This window comes from Nomascus leucogenys, chromosome 9 (assembly GCF_006542625.1).
Source record: "Nomascus leucogenys isolate Asia chromosome 9, Asia_NLE_v1, whole genome shotgun sequence".
In the NCBI taxonomy this organism is placed as follows: Eukaryota; Metazoa; Chordata; class Mammalia; order Primates; family Hylobatidae; genus Nomascus; species Nomascus leucogenys.
Genome location: NC_044389.1, coordinates 19,237,135 through 19,253,524, shown reverse-complemented (window position 1 = coordinate 19,253,524; position 16,390 = coordinate 19,237,135). Strand labels below are relative to the sequence as shown.

At 36.7% G+C, this 16,390-nt stretch overlaps 1 protein-coding gene across 2 annotated transcripts in view; it reads left to right on the top strand.

Moving 5' to 3' along the window:
• Positions 1–2,611: 2,611 nt before the first annotated feature.
• CFH (complement factor H) overlaps positions 2,612–16,390 on the top strand; it is a 94,229-nt gene continuing 80,450 nt past the window's right edge. Inside the window, exon 1 of one of the 2 annotated variants that reach the window (XM_003264502.4) lies at positions 2,612–2,909. In XM_003264502.4, coding sequence (XP_003264550.1) covers positions 2,852–2,909 — 58 coding nt within the window. In that variant the 5' untranslated portion in view covers positions 2,612–2,851. The remainder of the gene's footprint in view (positions 2,910–16,390) is intronic. The other variant, XM_003264501.4, reaches the window with a different exon arrangement.

The following is a 16,390-nucleotide window of genomic DNA, read 5'->3' as shown; positions in this document are numbered from 1 at the left end:
GGTGTTGGGGTTGGGCGGCGGCCGGAAGGCGGGGTGGGGGGTGGTGGTATGGTGGAGGTTCGTCGGCAGGATCAAAGTCAGGGGCAGAGGGAGGGGTTGGCAGTTTAAGGGTGGCGAGAAGTTGTTGGGGCTTGCAAGGGAGGCAAAGGTCGGGTCTGTCCTGTAAGAGGAAGAAGCCGTGAATATATGGGATCTCTACCCATTTTCCTGTTCACACGCAATAGTTGTAGAGATCCTGAAGAAGATTAGGATCGAGAGAGCCATAAGGAGGCCATTTGTTTTGGTTGTCTAGGGGATAGGTGGGCCAGTTTTGAGTGCAAAATTTAATTAGGTTTTTTGGTTTGATGTCTGAGGCGAGTCCAAGGGCCGACAAATTATTTAAAAGACATTGTAGGGGGGAGTCGGCCGGCAGGGATGCAGAGCCTCCCATAATGAGAGGAAGGAATAGACGGTGAGGAGCTAGGCAGGGCGCCCCCTGCTGGCTGCTTGCCGCGGAGCGAGTCAGAGCCTCCGGATCGATCGTCACCGAAACGGAAGGACTGAGGAGCCTCTGAAAGGCGGGAGGCCGTGGGTCACCTGGTACCAGGATTTTAACGAGCGAAGGAGAGGGGCCCAGGCCGGAGACGCGAGGAGGAGAGGGAGAAAACTCCGTTCCCTGCAGGCCGAGGCGGAAGTGAATGATAGGGGCCTACCACTGCCCTAAGCGCATCGGGCAGAGTCACGGGAGTGGCTAGGGTCTGGCGATTTGCCCAAGAGGTAGGCCCAGGAGGGGAAAACTTACCGAGATGAGGCTGGTGGTGGGCGAAGAGCTCGGCGAACAGGAAAATGGGTGAAGGCTGGCTGGAGGTCTAGACTGAGCCTGGGAAGGGGATCGGGGTCCCACCTAAAGGTGGGGAATCCCGATCCGAGTCACGGCACCAAAATGAAGGGCGACAGGCTAGTCAGAGATGACACTGGTGGCAGCCAAGAGATCTTTATTGGAGAGGTAGAGGTCAGGTCGCGCGGGGGAGAGAGGGAAGAGAAGAGAAGAGAGAGAGCTGCTGGTGTGCTGGGTTTTATATCCCTTGGGCCTACGTGGGGCCGGCCCAAGGGAAGGCGGGAGATGCTTCTTCCTGATTGGCCCTCCTTTGGCGGGTTCAGACAGTGCCCAGTCAAGGAGGGGAGAAGAACCCGGAACCAGCGCCATTAAGGTACCCCTGTTACCTAACAACTGTAACATACGCCCACTTGGGCTTCGGAAATCGCAGACACCCACCCCTAAATGCTGCTGTGAGGCCAGAGCCCGAAAGCGCTCACCCGAGTTCCTGCACCTGTGCATCTGTGTGCTCCCCTTCCCGTAAGGGGTTTGAGCTGCAGGGCGACCTAACTGGCAAGCCGCACCCCTGTTGCACGTCCTTCAAGGGGAATCAGGGATCTCTCACACTTCAATTAGTCATCAGGAAAATTCATATTATAACCACAGAGAATTATTGCTTTGTGTTACCAGAAAAGCTAAAATTACAAAGATTAAAATACCAAGTATCTTTGAGGGTTTGGAGCAACTTGGACACTGCTGATAGAAATGTCAAGTGATGTCAAGTGTTACAATCCATTTGGAAAATTGCCTAATTTTATCCATTACACCTAAACATAAGTTATGTCCCAATGTTTCACTACCAAGTATGCACTTACCAGAAAAGTGGATTGTGTTTACCAAAAAACCACGTAATATAAGGCTCATAGCAGCACTACTCTTATCAGCTCCGAACTAAAATCTCCTCAAATGCTCACTAACAGGCACACAGATAAATAAAATGTGAACTATTCAAAAAATGGAATATTAGATCACAATAAGAATGAACTATCTATACGTCTAACAATGTGTTTGAATGGTCCAAACATAATTTTTGGTGAAAAACTCTAAACATAAGAGTAAACTGCTTCTTTTTCATTACACAAAGTTCAAAAGCCAGACAAATATATTCCATGTTCTTGAAGATCAGAATCGTGGTCTCTCTGTGTGGGGGGTGTGGGAGAGGGTTGAGAGGCGTATTGACTGAAAAGGAGTACTGGGGTTTTCTGGGAGGTAATAATGTTCAGTGTTTTGACCTTGGTGGTGGTTTCATAGGTATCTTTACCTTCTCAATATTCAGCATATGATTTGTTTATGTTTTCCTTATACATATTACACTACAATACAAAGTTTTAAAAATCAGCATTTCAATTTGTTGATTTTTGGATTATTAAACCTATTTATGTCAAATGAGAGTGACCCAGTTGCTTCATACACATATACAAAAAGTATTTAGAAAACTAATTTCATGAATTGCTAGAAAAGCAGACCCCCAAATTCATCAAGCACTGCATTCTTGGCAAAGTTTGTACACATCGTCTGGATGCTGATTGTGAAAACATTGCCTAAACCAAAGTTTTGTATGTGATTTCTTTTAAAGTTTCTCTTATTTCCTGTTCTGAGGTTTATACACAATAGACCTGAATAGAGTTTGAATAATTGAAGGGTTTATGAAATCCAGAGGATATCACCAGCTGCTGTTTTGCACATACCAAGAACATGAACATTTTCCAACGGAGAATTTCCCTAGCTTTATAAGAAAAAGTCCAAGAGCAGGTCACAGCATTAACATTCTGTGGGAGTGCAGTGAGAATTGGGTTTAACCTCTGACGTTTCTGGGCTTGTGGCTTGTGGTTGATTTTTTATTTACTTTGCAAAAGTTTCTGATAGGCGGAGCATCTAGTTTCAACTTCCTTTTGCAGCAAGTTCTTTCCTGCACTAATCACAATTCTTGGAAGAGGAGAACTGGACGTTGTGAACAGAGTTAGCTGGTAAATGTCCTCATAAAAGATCCAAAAAATGAGACTCCTAGCAAAGATTATTTGCCTTATGTTATGGGCTATTTGTGTAGCAGAAGGTAAGATTAAAAGACACTCTTTTCTGAAAACTGTATTATGAAACATTTGCTAATGATGCTTTTCACAGGAGTAATAAAAATTGATTTAGAAAATGTGCTTAAGTATTCTGTAGCTTGACAATTGAGTGGCTTTTAACATTGTTGACTTTAAAAAATATAAGTACCTTATTTGAATGGTATATCTAAATATTCATCATAATTGTATTTAATATAAAATAGAATAAAATGTTTTAATAATCATTTCTGAAAAACTATGATCTGGAATAATCATTTCCCTTGTAATTATCATAAAATGTAATTTACTTTTTTGCTTAGAAGTATAACCAAAATGTATCATGTGAAAGCATTAAGAAGGATGTGAATATACATAGTCAATAAAAGCCATCAAATCATAATGATTAGATTTATTTCAAATATGATTTTAACTCTTCCTAAATAAAAATCATTTATCATTTACAACTGATATTGTCATGAGCTTAGAATTCTTGTAGATGAGTATTACTTGTATTATCACAATAAAAATATTATATAAATTTGAAACCCAATTGAATATACAATATTTGTAACAGTTAAGTTGTTCAATAGAGATTTTTTTCCTGTAGTTGTATATACCATATATTCTTGAAAAGCAGTCTTTTGGAGTAGTGAATATGAGTGTAGGAGTTTTTTTCTGACCTCAGTAAGACAATTTCTGGATTCATAATAAAATTTAATTATATCACTGCTTCTTGATAGATTAAAAAGCTTATTCTTGGAGGAGGTTTGCTTTCCTAGTTTTTGATAGGTAACCAGTTATGTGATAGATATCTGGTCAACATTTTTAAACTGAATGAATTACATATTATTCATAATGTCTAAAATCTTTTCACTTAGTAAAGAAATTTTGATTGAGTGACCATTACATAGCCTCTAGGAACTGAAGAATATTAGCAAATAATACAAAATCTCTGTTTGAGTCTTCCAATCTAGAAAATAAAGGCAGATATGTTTTTATAGTTATATACTTCAGTAATTTAAAAAATATTCAAATATGTTTAATACCTTTTGAAAGGTTGAACTTTATTCAGTTATATTTTCTAATGCTTTTGCTTGTTCTTTGGCTTGTAAACTTTATATGTAGCCACTTTTTAAATGAAGAAGACAATTATTTCCTTGTACATATAAATATTATAATTAGTATTTTAAAATGAAACCTTTTTGTATTTACAAACAGTTCCAGAACAGTGTCAATATTACCTATCATAACAGACATCTTTTTCTGTTTCTTTGTGTAAATATTTCTGTCTTTTCTTACTAAATTTACGGAAATGTTTCTAATGTTTCATACTTACATACTGTTTGTTCAGGTTTTACAAAGTTACCATCTGTCATAAAAGGGAGATTTGTTTTATTTCTAATCTTTAAAATCAAGAATCAATGGCAAGTTTAATAAACAGTTTAAGTTATTAAAAAGTTGAATTTGAAATATTATTAAAAGAGTACGTCAAAGTATATGTCATAATTAAACAATAGTGATTCAAACATCTTATTTACATAATTGATTATTGCTGACTTGTTTCACTTTTATTTTATTTTTCATCAATGTGTGTTTAAATGTGATATCAGTTTCTACTGGTGAATTGAACATCGGCACTATATATGTTATGGTGAAAATGATATAAATCTGATTTTTCCTAAAAGATAAAGCACAACTTTGTATTTAAAGCAATGCTTAGGCCAGCCTCATAATTTTCATAAAAGCACATGTAATGCAAAAGCCAATGGAGAAAAACTACATGAATTTTCAGTGGATATCAGACTCCTAATTTATTCCTTGTTTCCCAAATACTCTCTGAAACTAAACTAGTTCGAGATGTCCATCAGTTCTATTAATCTACCATATCTAACAAATTTTTACTTAACAGAGTACCCTTGATCATGAAAAATACTCATATATATTTCAATATTTGCTTCTGTTTATATTTTCCACATTGAATACTGAATACCAAATTGAGAAAAGATAGTTTGAATACTATCACAATGTGCTTTACTCAACTGCATAACATTTTAGCATTACTTCTGCTCTGTTAAGAGTGAACTTTCTTCAAAAAAACACTATTCATTACTAAGAAAGAATTACAGCCAGCAGGAATAATTTGTAATTTCAGCTTTCTATTTGTTTTCTTTCTTTAATATATTGGGTACTACGTGGAATCTGTCTAATGCAGTATATTGTCTACAGTAACATTTCCAATTGCGTAGGAACGTTAATTGCCTCCTTGTTGTAACAGTCTGTGGCTCGGAGAGTCACTGCAGGCTACTAAGAATTGGGTCAGATTTAAAGGACAAAGTTTAAAACAACAGTTTCTCGGTCGTACCACCTAATTTCACCTTTTTGAAATATAGTATGACCAAGCTTTTGAAAATATTATGACCAAGCAGATTTTTTAGATTTAGGGTCTAACAATTGTGTACTATATGAAATTAGGCCACAGCCCAGAAATTCCAAGATGATTAAAGTGAATAAATTAAAACTCTACTGAAACATGTCCACGTAAATACTGGCTGTGTTGTTTGGGAGACATGTTTTTTAATCCTGGAGATTTAGAGTGCAGAAATGTTATTTCAGGTCCCAGAAGACATTATAGATCAAAGATTGATGGATTCCATTACAATCAGAGAAAGGAGAATAGTGGTCTAAAATCCTAAATTGTATGTTTGAATTTCAGTGTGATAAATAAGAATTCCCCTTTGCTCCCCCAAACCCCCACATTTTCAGAGATAGTAGTATGTGTAGTTACATATATGGTGTGATTTAAATTGTGCCATGGACCAATTGGCCTCAATATCTCATCTCCTCCTAAAGTACTTTACGTGTTGATATTAATATTACTATAAACTCAACCAATCTGTCATTTACACGGAATGACAAATACACTGAATACATATTTTAGGATAGTTAAATGTAGTATTATTCATAATTTACTTTGAATTATTATCATCTGACAACTTCTCTGAAACAATTTCAGTGGGCGGGGGAGGGTAGAAATGGATGTTGATGAGGATAGGAATAGAACAAAGTGATTCTGGAAGATGGGGTTTTCCCAGGTAGGACAGATCTGCTGGTTGAAGTGCTATAGTGAGTGCTATGAGAGAAGGGGTAGAGAAAAATGCCCACAGAAATGGCACGAGCCTGAGACGTCTGCCAAGGCAAGCTTTGCTTATTTTAAATTTAGGCATATCCTGGGAATGCATATGCTACTCTTTTGCCTACATATAATTTAAACTAAAAATGAAATATCTAAGTATTGCTAACTAAAATTATTCTTAGGTAGAAGTAAGTTCACAAATATAAGTTCAAAAGCAGATTGGTAAATGTTCTTCCTGTGTGGCCTTTGGTTTCTAAGATCTGAGCCAGTCTACATTGACCCACTTTTATTTGCTTAATCCTTGATTGTTTATTCTGCAGTCTTTTGCCACTTTTCATTCTTCCCAGTTATGCCTTCTCCTCCTCCCCATACACACCATCCCCCACCTGTCTAGGCCTTTGAGATTCTGCCACCCAATCTATCCCATGCTCAGTTAACTAATGTGTACTTTACCCATTTCTTCACAAAACCATAGTACATGGAAAGGGGATGATGTAATTGACAAAAAGTATTGCATTTTAGCTTAAAATTATAAGGAGTCATAAAAAGATAGCTCAGAGGAAATAAAGTAACTGAACATCAAAAAATGAAACAATAAAAAGGAAAGAAAAAACATTTGACAGAACACTTTTATTTCTTCTGACATTTTAACTTAGCCAAGTTTTTCATAAACCTTGTTAACTGGAAATGTAATAGATAGAAAAGTGATTATAGAAATATTCTTCCAGGCCTGGCATGGTGGCTCACACCTGTAATCCCAACAGTTTGGGAGGCCGAGGTGGGTGGATCACCATGTCAGGAATTTGAGACCAGCCTGACCAAAATGGTGAAACCCCATCTCTACTAAAAATACAAAAATTAGCCAGGCATGGTGGCACGTGCCTGTAATCTCAGCTATTCAGGAGGCTGAAGCAGGAGAATTGCTTGAACCCGGGAGGCGGAGGTTGCAGTGAGCTGAGATCATGCCATTGCATTCCAGCTTGGGCGACAGAGGGAGATTCCATCTCAAAAAAACAAAAAAAGAAAGAAGGAAAAGAAAAAAGAAATATTCTTTCAGAAACTCCTGAACTGTAACATAAATTTAAGCTTAGGACACATAGGTCAGATGTACAATGGAATTACAAATGTTCGAGTTTCCTGGGTTCTTGCAACAGAGCTTTAAGTGCACTAAACAGTTATCACCTTGTCTTCTCTTATATTTTCTAGTCACTACTGTCTACTACGCTTTTTCCACAGGCTGTCCATAATCTACAGATATAATGGAAAGGCTTCTAGATAGTTTCATTGTTACTCATCTGTTCTTTTGCTCACTCATTTTTCCATCACTTTAACTTCCACAAGTACTACTTAGTAATACTTGGTAAAATGTGTGTTGTGTTTTTTTCTTTTTTTCCTCTATTTTCAGGGTCTTAATTGTACTGTCTCTTTGTGGCTGAGTTCCTTTTTTGTGACTGGAACAATAACTGGCATTAGAAATTAGCTATTCAAATACCACACATTTCAAGAAAGTTGTGCAATTTCAACCCATGTTCTGATAGTATCTTGTTTTATCTCTAATTGTGACATACTTGTTATTCTATCCAACTTCATATGCCTATCATCTATTCTCCCATCTGCTTTTTATGATTCTGGAATTTTCTTCTTGCTCTTTTCACTGTTAAGTTGTTTGTTTGTTTGTTTTGAGACAGGATCTCACTTTGTTGCCTGAGGCTGGAGTGCCCACGCTGGAGTGCAGTGGTGCGATCATAGTTCACTGCAGCTGCCAACACCTGGGCTCACACAAGCCTCCTGCCTCAGCCTCCCACACCTAGCTAAATTTTTTTTTTCTTTTTTCTTTTTCTTTCTCAAATGCCTATTAAGTGTGACATAATCTCTATTCTGCTTTGTCTCTAGAATTTGTTTCTTTAAACAATTCTTTACTGTCTTTACAAAGGTATATATGTTACTTCTGAAATGATCTTTAGTTATTCTCATGTTATTTATAAAATTATTTGAATATTTCTTATTTTGAAAAGCTAATTAGATCATATCATATATATGCATATAGAATTGACCCTGGACCAATATGTGGTTGAACTTCAGGTGTCTGCTTATTACGTGAATTTGTTTCAACTAAACCCAGGTCAAAAATATAGTATTGGTGGGTTGCAAAACTTATGCATAGGAAAAACTGACTTTTCGTACATGTGGTTTCCACAGAGCCAAATGTAGAATTTAAGTATGTGCAGATTTTGGCATATGTGGGAGTCCTGGAATATATATCCCCTGTGTATACCAAAGGATGATTGAATAAATAGTATTAATATAGATCAGTGAGAAGATAAGAAAGAAATTTAATGCAAAATTCCTATTTTTGCTATTTCTGTTTTGTTCATTTGCTTTATTTTTTTCCAAATTGATTTTGTAACTTTGCTTTATAATATATTCTGATACCTACTAAGTTTAGAAGTAGGCTATTTAAAAAATTATATTCCCTGTTTTTTTATCCACAAAATAATTTTAGAAAAATAGAATAATTGAGCCGGATGCGGTGGCTCACGCCTGTAATCCTAGCACTTTGGGAGGCCGAGGTGGGCCGATCACAAGGTCAGGAGATCGAGACCATCCTGTCTAACACGGTGAAACCCCGTCTCTACTAAAAATACAAAAAATTAGCCGGGCGTGGTGGTGGGCGCCTGTAGTCCCAGCTACTCGGGAGGCTGAGGCAGGAGAATGGCATGAACCTGGGAGGCGGAGCTTGCAGTGAGCTGAGATCGGGCCACTGCACTCCAGCCTGGGTGACAGAGCGAGACTCCATCTCAAAAAATAAAAAATAAAAAATAATAAAAATAGAATAATTGAACAAATAGACCAACTTTAGTCTTTATCTGGCACAAATTTGATTAAGGATTTCCCAAATATATAATTTTATCATGATTTATTTCACTGGAATAAAAACACTTTTCAACTAACAGTTAAAAGATATATTGACATTGAAAATAAGTAACTAGTTCTATGTTTGTATGTCAATAATAAGTAATTAGCTTGGTGTTTCTATGTCAATAATGCCTCCTTAAAATTTGAAAGTGAAAAAATTAGGTAAATTAAGATTATTAAAATATTAAGTAACATTGATTTTTAGCTTTGACCAAAATTATATAACTATTTTCCTCAAATTATGGTAAAAAGATTCCTACTCTTTACCAGTAGTTAAGCATATTCACACTCTTAATTCATGGGCTGAAAAAAAATTTGATTTTGTTTAGTATTATTCTTATTTTTTTGAGACAGGGAATCACTTTGTCACCCAGGCTGCAGCATAGTGGTGCAACCATGGCTCACTGCAGCCTTGACCTCCTGGGCTCAAGCAGTCCTCTCATCTAAGCATCCCAAGTAGCAGGGATTACAGCCACCTTCCTCAGGTATTTTTTTTTTTTTTTTTTTGAGACAGAGTCTTGCTCTGTCGCCCAGGCTGGAGTGCAGCGGCACGATCTCGGCTCACTGCAAGCTCCGCCTCCCAGGTTCACGCCATTCTCCTGCCTCAGCCTCCCAAGTAGCTGGGACTACAGGCACCCACCACCACGCCGACTATTTTTTTGTATTTGTAGTAGAGATGGCGTTTCACCGTGTTAGCCAGGATGGTCTGGATCTCCTGACCTCATAATCTGCCGGCCTCAGTCTCCCAAAGTGCTGGGATTACAAGCATGAGCCACCGCGCCCGGCCTGCTCAGGTAATTTTTAAAATTTTTTGTAGAGACAGGGTTTCACCACGTTGCCCAGGCTGGTCTTGAACTCCTGGGGTCTATTGATCCTCTTGACTTGGCATGCCAAAGCGCTGGGATTATAAGCATGACCCACTGCATCCAGACTAAAACTAATTTTAAATTGCAAAATAAAGCCAAATGAATTAAAGCTTCACCAATGTAGTGTTTTGTAAACAAAATTAACTGGCAATTAAATGACTGTAAATGTAAGATGAAGTATTCATTGTTTAAACTCAAATACTTAGACATGATGGCTTAGTCTACTCATTCATCTAGAATGAGAAAAATGAGATGGCTATTTTTTTTTAAAGTTTTAAGATAAATCACATCTCAAAAAATGTTTCTGTGCCTTTGAATTTGTATGCATCCTATTTAATAAGCCCATGCCCTATTTCCTTCAAGAGTTGCCAATTTAAGTCAAGCAAATGTGGCCATTGTACATACATGCTGAGAGTTTGACTACTTGGGCCAAAATAACTGTTTGTTGTCTGATTGGAAGTCTTTGAGAAGGTGGTTCAACTGAGCTTGAACATTTGATTGTTAGTCAATTCAGGCAAATAAAAGTTATGTCGCAAGATATACCTAATTATTATTAGAACTCAGTGCAGTGAATAATTACCTTAAACACTTTTGCTATGGCATGAGTTGATAATGATGTAGGACAGCAAGCCCCCAAATTGGGTCTTAGCCTGGGAAGCTTCTTGGTTTTGTCCAGTAAAGAATTCAGGGGTGAGCCTGTGGTGTTAAACAGCAATTTTTGTTGAAGTGGCAGTGTATAGCAGCCGCAGAGGTACCGCTCCTTGCTAAGCAGGGCTACCCATAGGCAGTGTGCCCACAGTAGCAGCTCAGAGGCAGTTCTGCACTCATATTTATACACTTTTAATTATATGGAAATTAAGAGGTAGTTAATGCTGAAATTGCCAGGAGGAGGATGGTATCTTCCGGTTGTTGGGTCATTGCTGTGGAAAGGGCCTGTAACTTCTGGGTGTTGCCATGGTGATGGTAAACTGGCATAGCATACTGGTCTGTGTGTCTTACAGGGAGGGGCTTCCACTCAGACCTGTTTTGGATAATCCTCAATTTGGTCCAGTGTCCAAGTCCCGTCTCCTATCTCAATAATACTCAATATAATAATGGTTAGAACAAAAGCAGACAGGAAAGTGTATTTGAAGTGAGAAGACCTAGACATTAATGAAAATTCTTCCACTAACTATGAAAAACATTGTTCTTCAATTGTGGGGAGCTTACGTTTTGATGTGGGGAGATAGATAGAAAACCTAATGAACAAAAATAGTTATAGCATTGTGAACAATGTTGTGAAGGAGGTAAAGTAGGGCGTAAGAGAAAATAGAGATGGGGATGGTAGTATGTAGAGACATTAGGTGGGCTGGTCTTGGGGACTAAAATGAGTGGATCACTTTAGGGACAGCACATTTGAGTAGAGGCCTGAAAGATGAGACAAAGCCAGTCATCAGAAATCTGTCTTAAAATTATTCTAAGAGGAGGAAATAACCTGTGTAAGGATCTAAGAGAAAAAATAAGTTTGAAATGCTCAACAAAATATAAACAGATAAATCAGCGTGACTTTGCACAGTAAATACTTGGGAGATTTAACATGATGAGATCCGAGAAAGTGGCAAGAGCCAGATAAGGGGTTCCCAAACCAAGGGAAGGAGTTAGCAATCCTGGATAAGTAAAAAGTGAAGTCATAGAAGAATTTTAATCACAAGAATGAGATGATGAGATTTGCAAGAATCACTTGTCACTCTGTGAATAGACTGAAATAACATGAGAGTAGAGGACTGGAGGCTGGTTAGCAGGCAAGTTTCATGACCAAGGTGACAGATGATGATCTGAACTAAGATTTTGAAGATGGTAGTAGGAGCAAGGGAAAATAGAATAGGGGCGGTCATATCTTTTTCTCAAAGCAGAATCAAAAGATGCCATCTAACATTGATGGAAAAAGCACCAGAATTTTAAGTACTATTTGAAGAAAAAAGGTAATCAATATGAGAATTCTTTATATATAGTAAACATATTCACAGAGTAAATATTGTGAGAAGCTGGTAGGAAGATTTTGTGGAAGAGGTGTATCCTTGTTTTCTACATCTGGTTGTTAAAAGCAATGAACTATATTTGGAAATCAAGAATTAGGGGCACAAACGTATCATCTGGAAATATAATAATAACCAGAGGGGAAAGCATTTACTTCTCACTAGGAAGTGAGCAGGCTAAACTTTTTTTCTGTAGATGGATTACTTTACTTATTTATTTTTTCCAATAACCTGAATAACATCAAGTGGATCTAAATTTTGAAAGTGAAAAACACACATACCAGCTTGTAATTAATCAGTTTTCCTTTTGTGCGGAAAGGGCCAGGGATTGTGTTGTTATGATAGAGTATTAGCACCATCTAGTGGAGTAGAATATGTTTACTTAAATTATAAATACCGAAACAGTGCAATGTGGAATCACATATTACATGAGTTCACTAATACAAATTTGCAAAAAGTTCAAGAGAAAATTAGTGCCCATAAAAACTTTCACAAGCTTTTTTTTTATTTTGTAAAATATAATTTTATATGGTGTTTTCTTTCTTATGAAAGATTGCAAAATGTTTTCACATGGATTTGTTCCACCATGTTAATGGGCACTTCTAAAACTTTTCTGTTTGGGCTGCTACAACAAAATATTATTAACTGCACAGCTTATAAACAACAGAAATGTATTTCTTACACTTCTGAATGCTGGAAAGTCTAAGAGCAAGATAGTACCAGCAGATTCAGTGTTTGGTGAGGGTCTGCTTTCTGGTTCATAGATAATGTCTTTTGGCTGTGCCCTCCAATGATGAAAGGGACAAGGCAGCTCTGTGGTGACTCTTCTATAAAGGCACACATCCCAAATCACGACAGCTCCACCTTCACGACCTAATCACTTCCCAATGTCCCCACCTCCTAATACTATCACATTGGTAATGAGGTTTAAACATATAAATTGGGGGTTGTGGGGAGGTTGCATATATTCAGAGCATAACATATGCCTTCTTAACTTACTAAAGTCTAATAATAATTTATCACTCAGGATTCAATGCAGGAAGCTTAAGTAGAAGTAGAAGATTACCTATCTATCAGTCAATTAATTGATTGACATACCAATCTCCTATCTAGCTACTTAAAAAGAGTTTTTTTTTTTTTTAATAAATTTGCCTCATGGAATTGTGAGCATGAGATAAGCAAGTCTGAAATCCACAGGGCAGGTAGTCAGGAAAGGAAGATTACAGACAGGATGGAACTCACAGGAAAGGAAGCTGCTTTCCACAGAATTCCCTCTCTTTTTCAGAGGAACCTCAGCCCTGTGTTTCAGACCTTTCAAATGGTTTGATCTGGCCTGTCTAGATTACCTATAATGATCAGCTTGTTTAAAGTCAACTGATTGGGAGTATATCTGGCAACATATTTTCCCACCAACATTTAGATTAGTTTGACTCAATAACTGGAAATGCTGACTTAAGCAAGATGACTTATTAAGAAAACTATCACAGCTCATTAATACCTTTCTGTTTTTCTGGACACTGTGAAGAACTTAAAAGACATTAATTTTATTAATCCTTCTCACAGTTTACATGCTGTTGTCATGTGTTTTATGTATATGGGTGTATACACATACATGTTTGTATTTAAAACCATATAAGGCAATATTTTTTTATTTTATAGTCAGTATTCATTTATATTTACTTGAACATTTACTATTTTCTTTGTTTTTCATTTCTTCTTTCATCCTAAGGCCTTATATTTAGGATCAGTTTCAGTTTTCTGAAATATATCTTTTTTCTCTCCTTAATGTGTATTTATAGTGGCAAATTCTCTCAAACTTTATTAATCAGCCCGGGCACGGTGGCTCACTCCTGTAATCCCAGCATTTTGGGAGGCCAAGGTGGGTGGATTGCTTGAGCCCAGGAGTTTGAGACCAGCCTGGGCAAAATGGCAAAACCTCGTCTCTACAAAACATACAAAAATTATCTGGGAGAGGTTGTTAGTGACTGCAGTCACAGCTACTTGGGGGACTGAGGCAGTGGACCACTTGAGCCCAGGAGGTCAGGGTCGCAGTGAGCTAAGATCACACCACTGCACTCCAGCCTGGGCAATAGAGATCTTGTCAAAAAATAAAATAAAATAAATTTTATGAATCAAAACTTTATTCTTGAAAAATTATTTCTGTATATAGAATTCTATAGAGATAGTTATTTCTTCCTGCAAATGGAAGTGATTAATACCTGCTGGTGTCTGCTATTGCTATTGAGAAGTCCTTGTAAATCTAATCATCACTGCTTTTAAATTAATATTTTTCTCTAACAAGGTTAAGATATTTTCTCTTTGGTTTTCTGCGTATTCCTTATGATGCATATAGGTGTATTTTTTTACTGCATGGAATTTTTTAATTCTTGGATTTATTAATTGGTATGTTCCATTCATTTTTTTAAATTCTCTTCCAGCATTGCTCTGGCTTTTCTATCCTCATTGACTCTTAGCTCATCTTGTGTATTTTCCACACATGTGTGTCTCCATGTTGCATCCTGTATTATTTCTTTTGACCTGCCCTCCTGTCCATGAATTCTTTTTACAACTGTGTTATCTGCTATTAAGATGTCCATTGATTATTAAAATGGGTTTTTTCATTTTTAGAAATTATATTTGGTTCTTTTTAAAATTTGCTACTACTTTGTTATAATTTCGTTCCTCAGATATCATTAGTCAAACTTTTCTCTTACGTTTAAACAATAGAATTAGTATTGTTGATTATAGTCCGTAGATATTTATTCCAGTATCAAATATCTATTTTGTTCCTTATGAAGTTTATAGTAACTAGGTGCTTTTTCCCCCTATAATGTCTTTGACATTTGTAATAATAATTTGGTGCTTAAGAAAAAAATCTTCCTCACATTAAAGTTACAACGTATCTTTTCTGGGTGGCTAGGAGAACTTTCAGTGTGAAACTACCTTAAGCCAAATTTGTGCTTTAAAATTCCTTGGTCCTCTAAGCAATTCAAAGCTGGGTTCCTGTAGGAAGAGTGTGGTTTACTTCCAGTTCTCCCTTATCCTGTGGGTGAATTCATTTAGGTTTCCAACTTTGAATTTTGTTGCTTTAGCCTAATAAGGCTATCAAAAAGCAAGCTCGTGTCTTCCTCAAACGGTGAATGCCCTCAGTGCAGAAAAACATCGGCTGCCTGTTTTCCTCTCTGGGTTCTGATTATAGCAAGATTTGTTATGGTAATTCTTTACTGTCTTGTCAGCTTTCTAAATGCTTCTATGAAAGTATTTATTTCAAAACATGTGTTTTCCTGTTTTTTTCCCCTTTTGTGACAGGGTCTCACCCTGTCTCTCAGGCTGGAGTACGGTGACATGATCATAGCTCACTGCATCCTTAAACTCTTGGGCTCAAGAGACCCTCCTGTCCCAGCCTCTCACATAGCTGGGACAACAAGTGTGTGCCACTATGCATAACTAATTTGTTTCTTTAATTTTTTGTAGAGATGGGATCTTGCTATATTACCCAGGGTGGTCTCAAACTCCTGGGCTCAAGGGGATTCTCCCACCTCGGCCTCCCAAAATGTTGGTATTACAGGTGTGAGCCACCATGGCTGGCCACCTGGTTTTATTTTGAAGATGTCCTAAGTGATAAGATTAATCTGAAATAATGCATTCCAAGGCACTCAAATTTTTTGTGAAATAGCCAGAAAATAAATATTTTTAGACTTTGTGTGCCATAATGTCTCGCTACTCAGCAATTCTATTGTAACATAAAAGGAGCCATAGGCAATATATAACTACATGAACATAGCTGTGTTCTACTAAAATTTTATTTACAAAACAAGCAGCGATTGGATTTGGCCCACAGGTTAGTTTTCTGGCCCCCGACCTAATGTATCTCACTATAACAGAAAATATATATTGACTTTCCTTCTTACTATTATAGATTTTATGCACATTATTAAATATTACCCAAACCACAATTTTTAATTCAGATGGGTGTAGCATAATTTAACAATTTTCATAAATATTCTAATTATATCCATTATTAAAAATGCTGGAATAAACAGTCTGTACCTAAATATTTCACAAAATCTTTAATTATTATTTGTTACTTTTAAAAAATTGAAATTATTTGTCAACTTACCTATGAGTACTTTTAAGATTCTTTATTGCTAAGTTGCTTTTTAGTGAGGTAATAGACATTTATACTTCAGTTTTATTTAATAATAATATTTACATTACCTAATTTTCCAGCAAAATTGAATATCATCTCCTTTACATTTTTGTCATTAAAATTGGTCAAAAAATAACTTTCTTTTAATTTTTATCTCTTTTAATTATTGGTAGTGGTCATGTTAATGCCTGTTCTTAAGTAAATGATCTATCCTACTCTAACATTTTTCTTTAGCTAGTGTTTAGTGCTTTTGTTACTGCAAGAAGTGTTTGTGTTAAGAATAATTTTTCAGTTAAATTTTCTTTAAACTTTGTATATATGATTTTTTCACAAATACAATTTTTAATTAAAAAAGTTTTAATGTGTATATGTTCTGTTTGCAAATTGCTTTATGCATTAAGCCTTA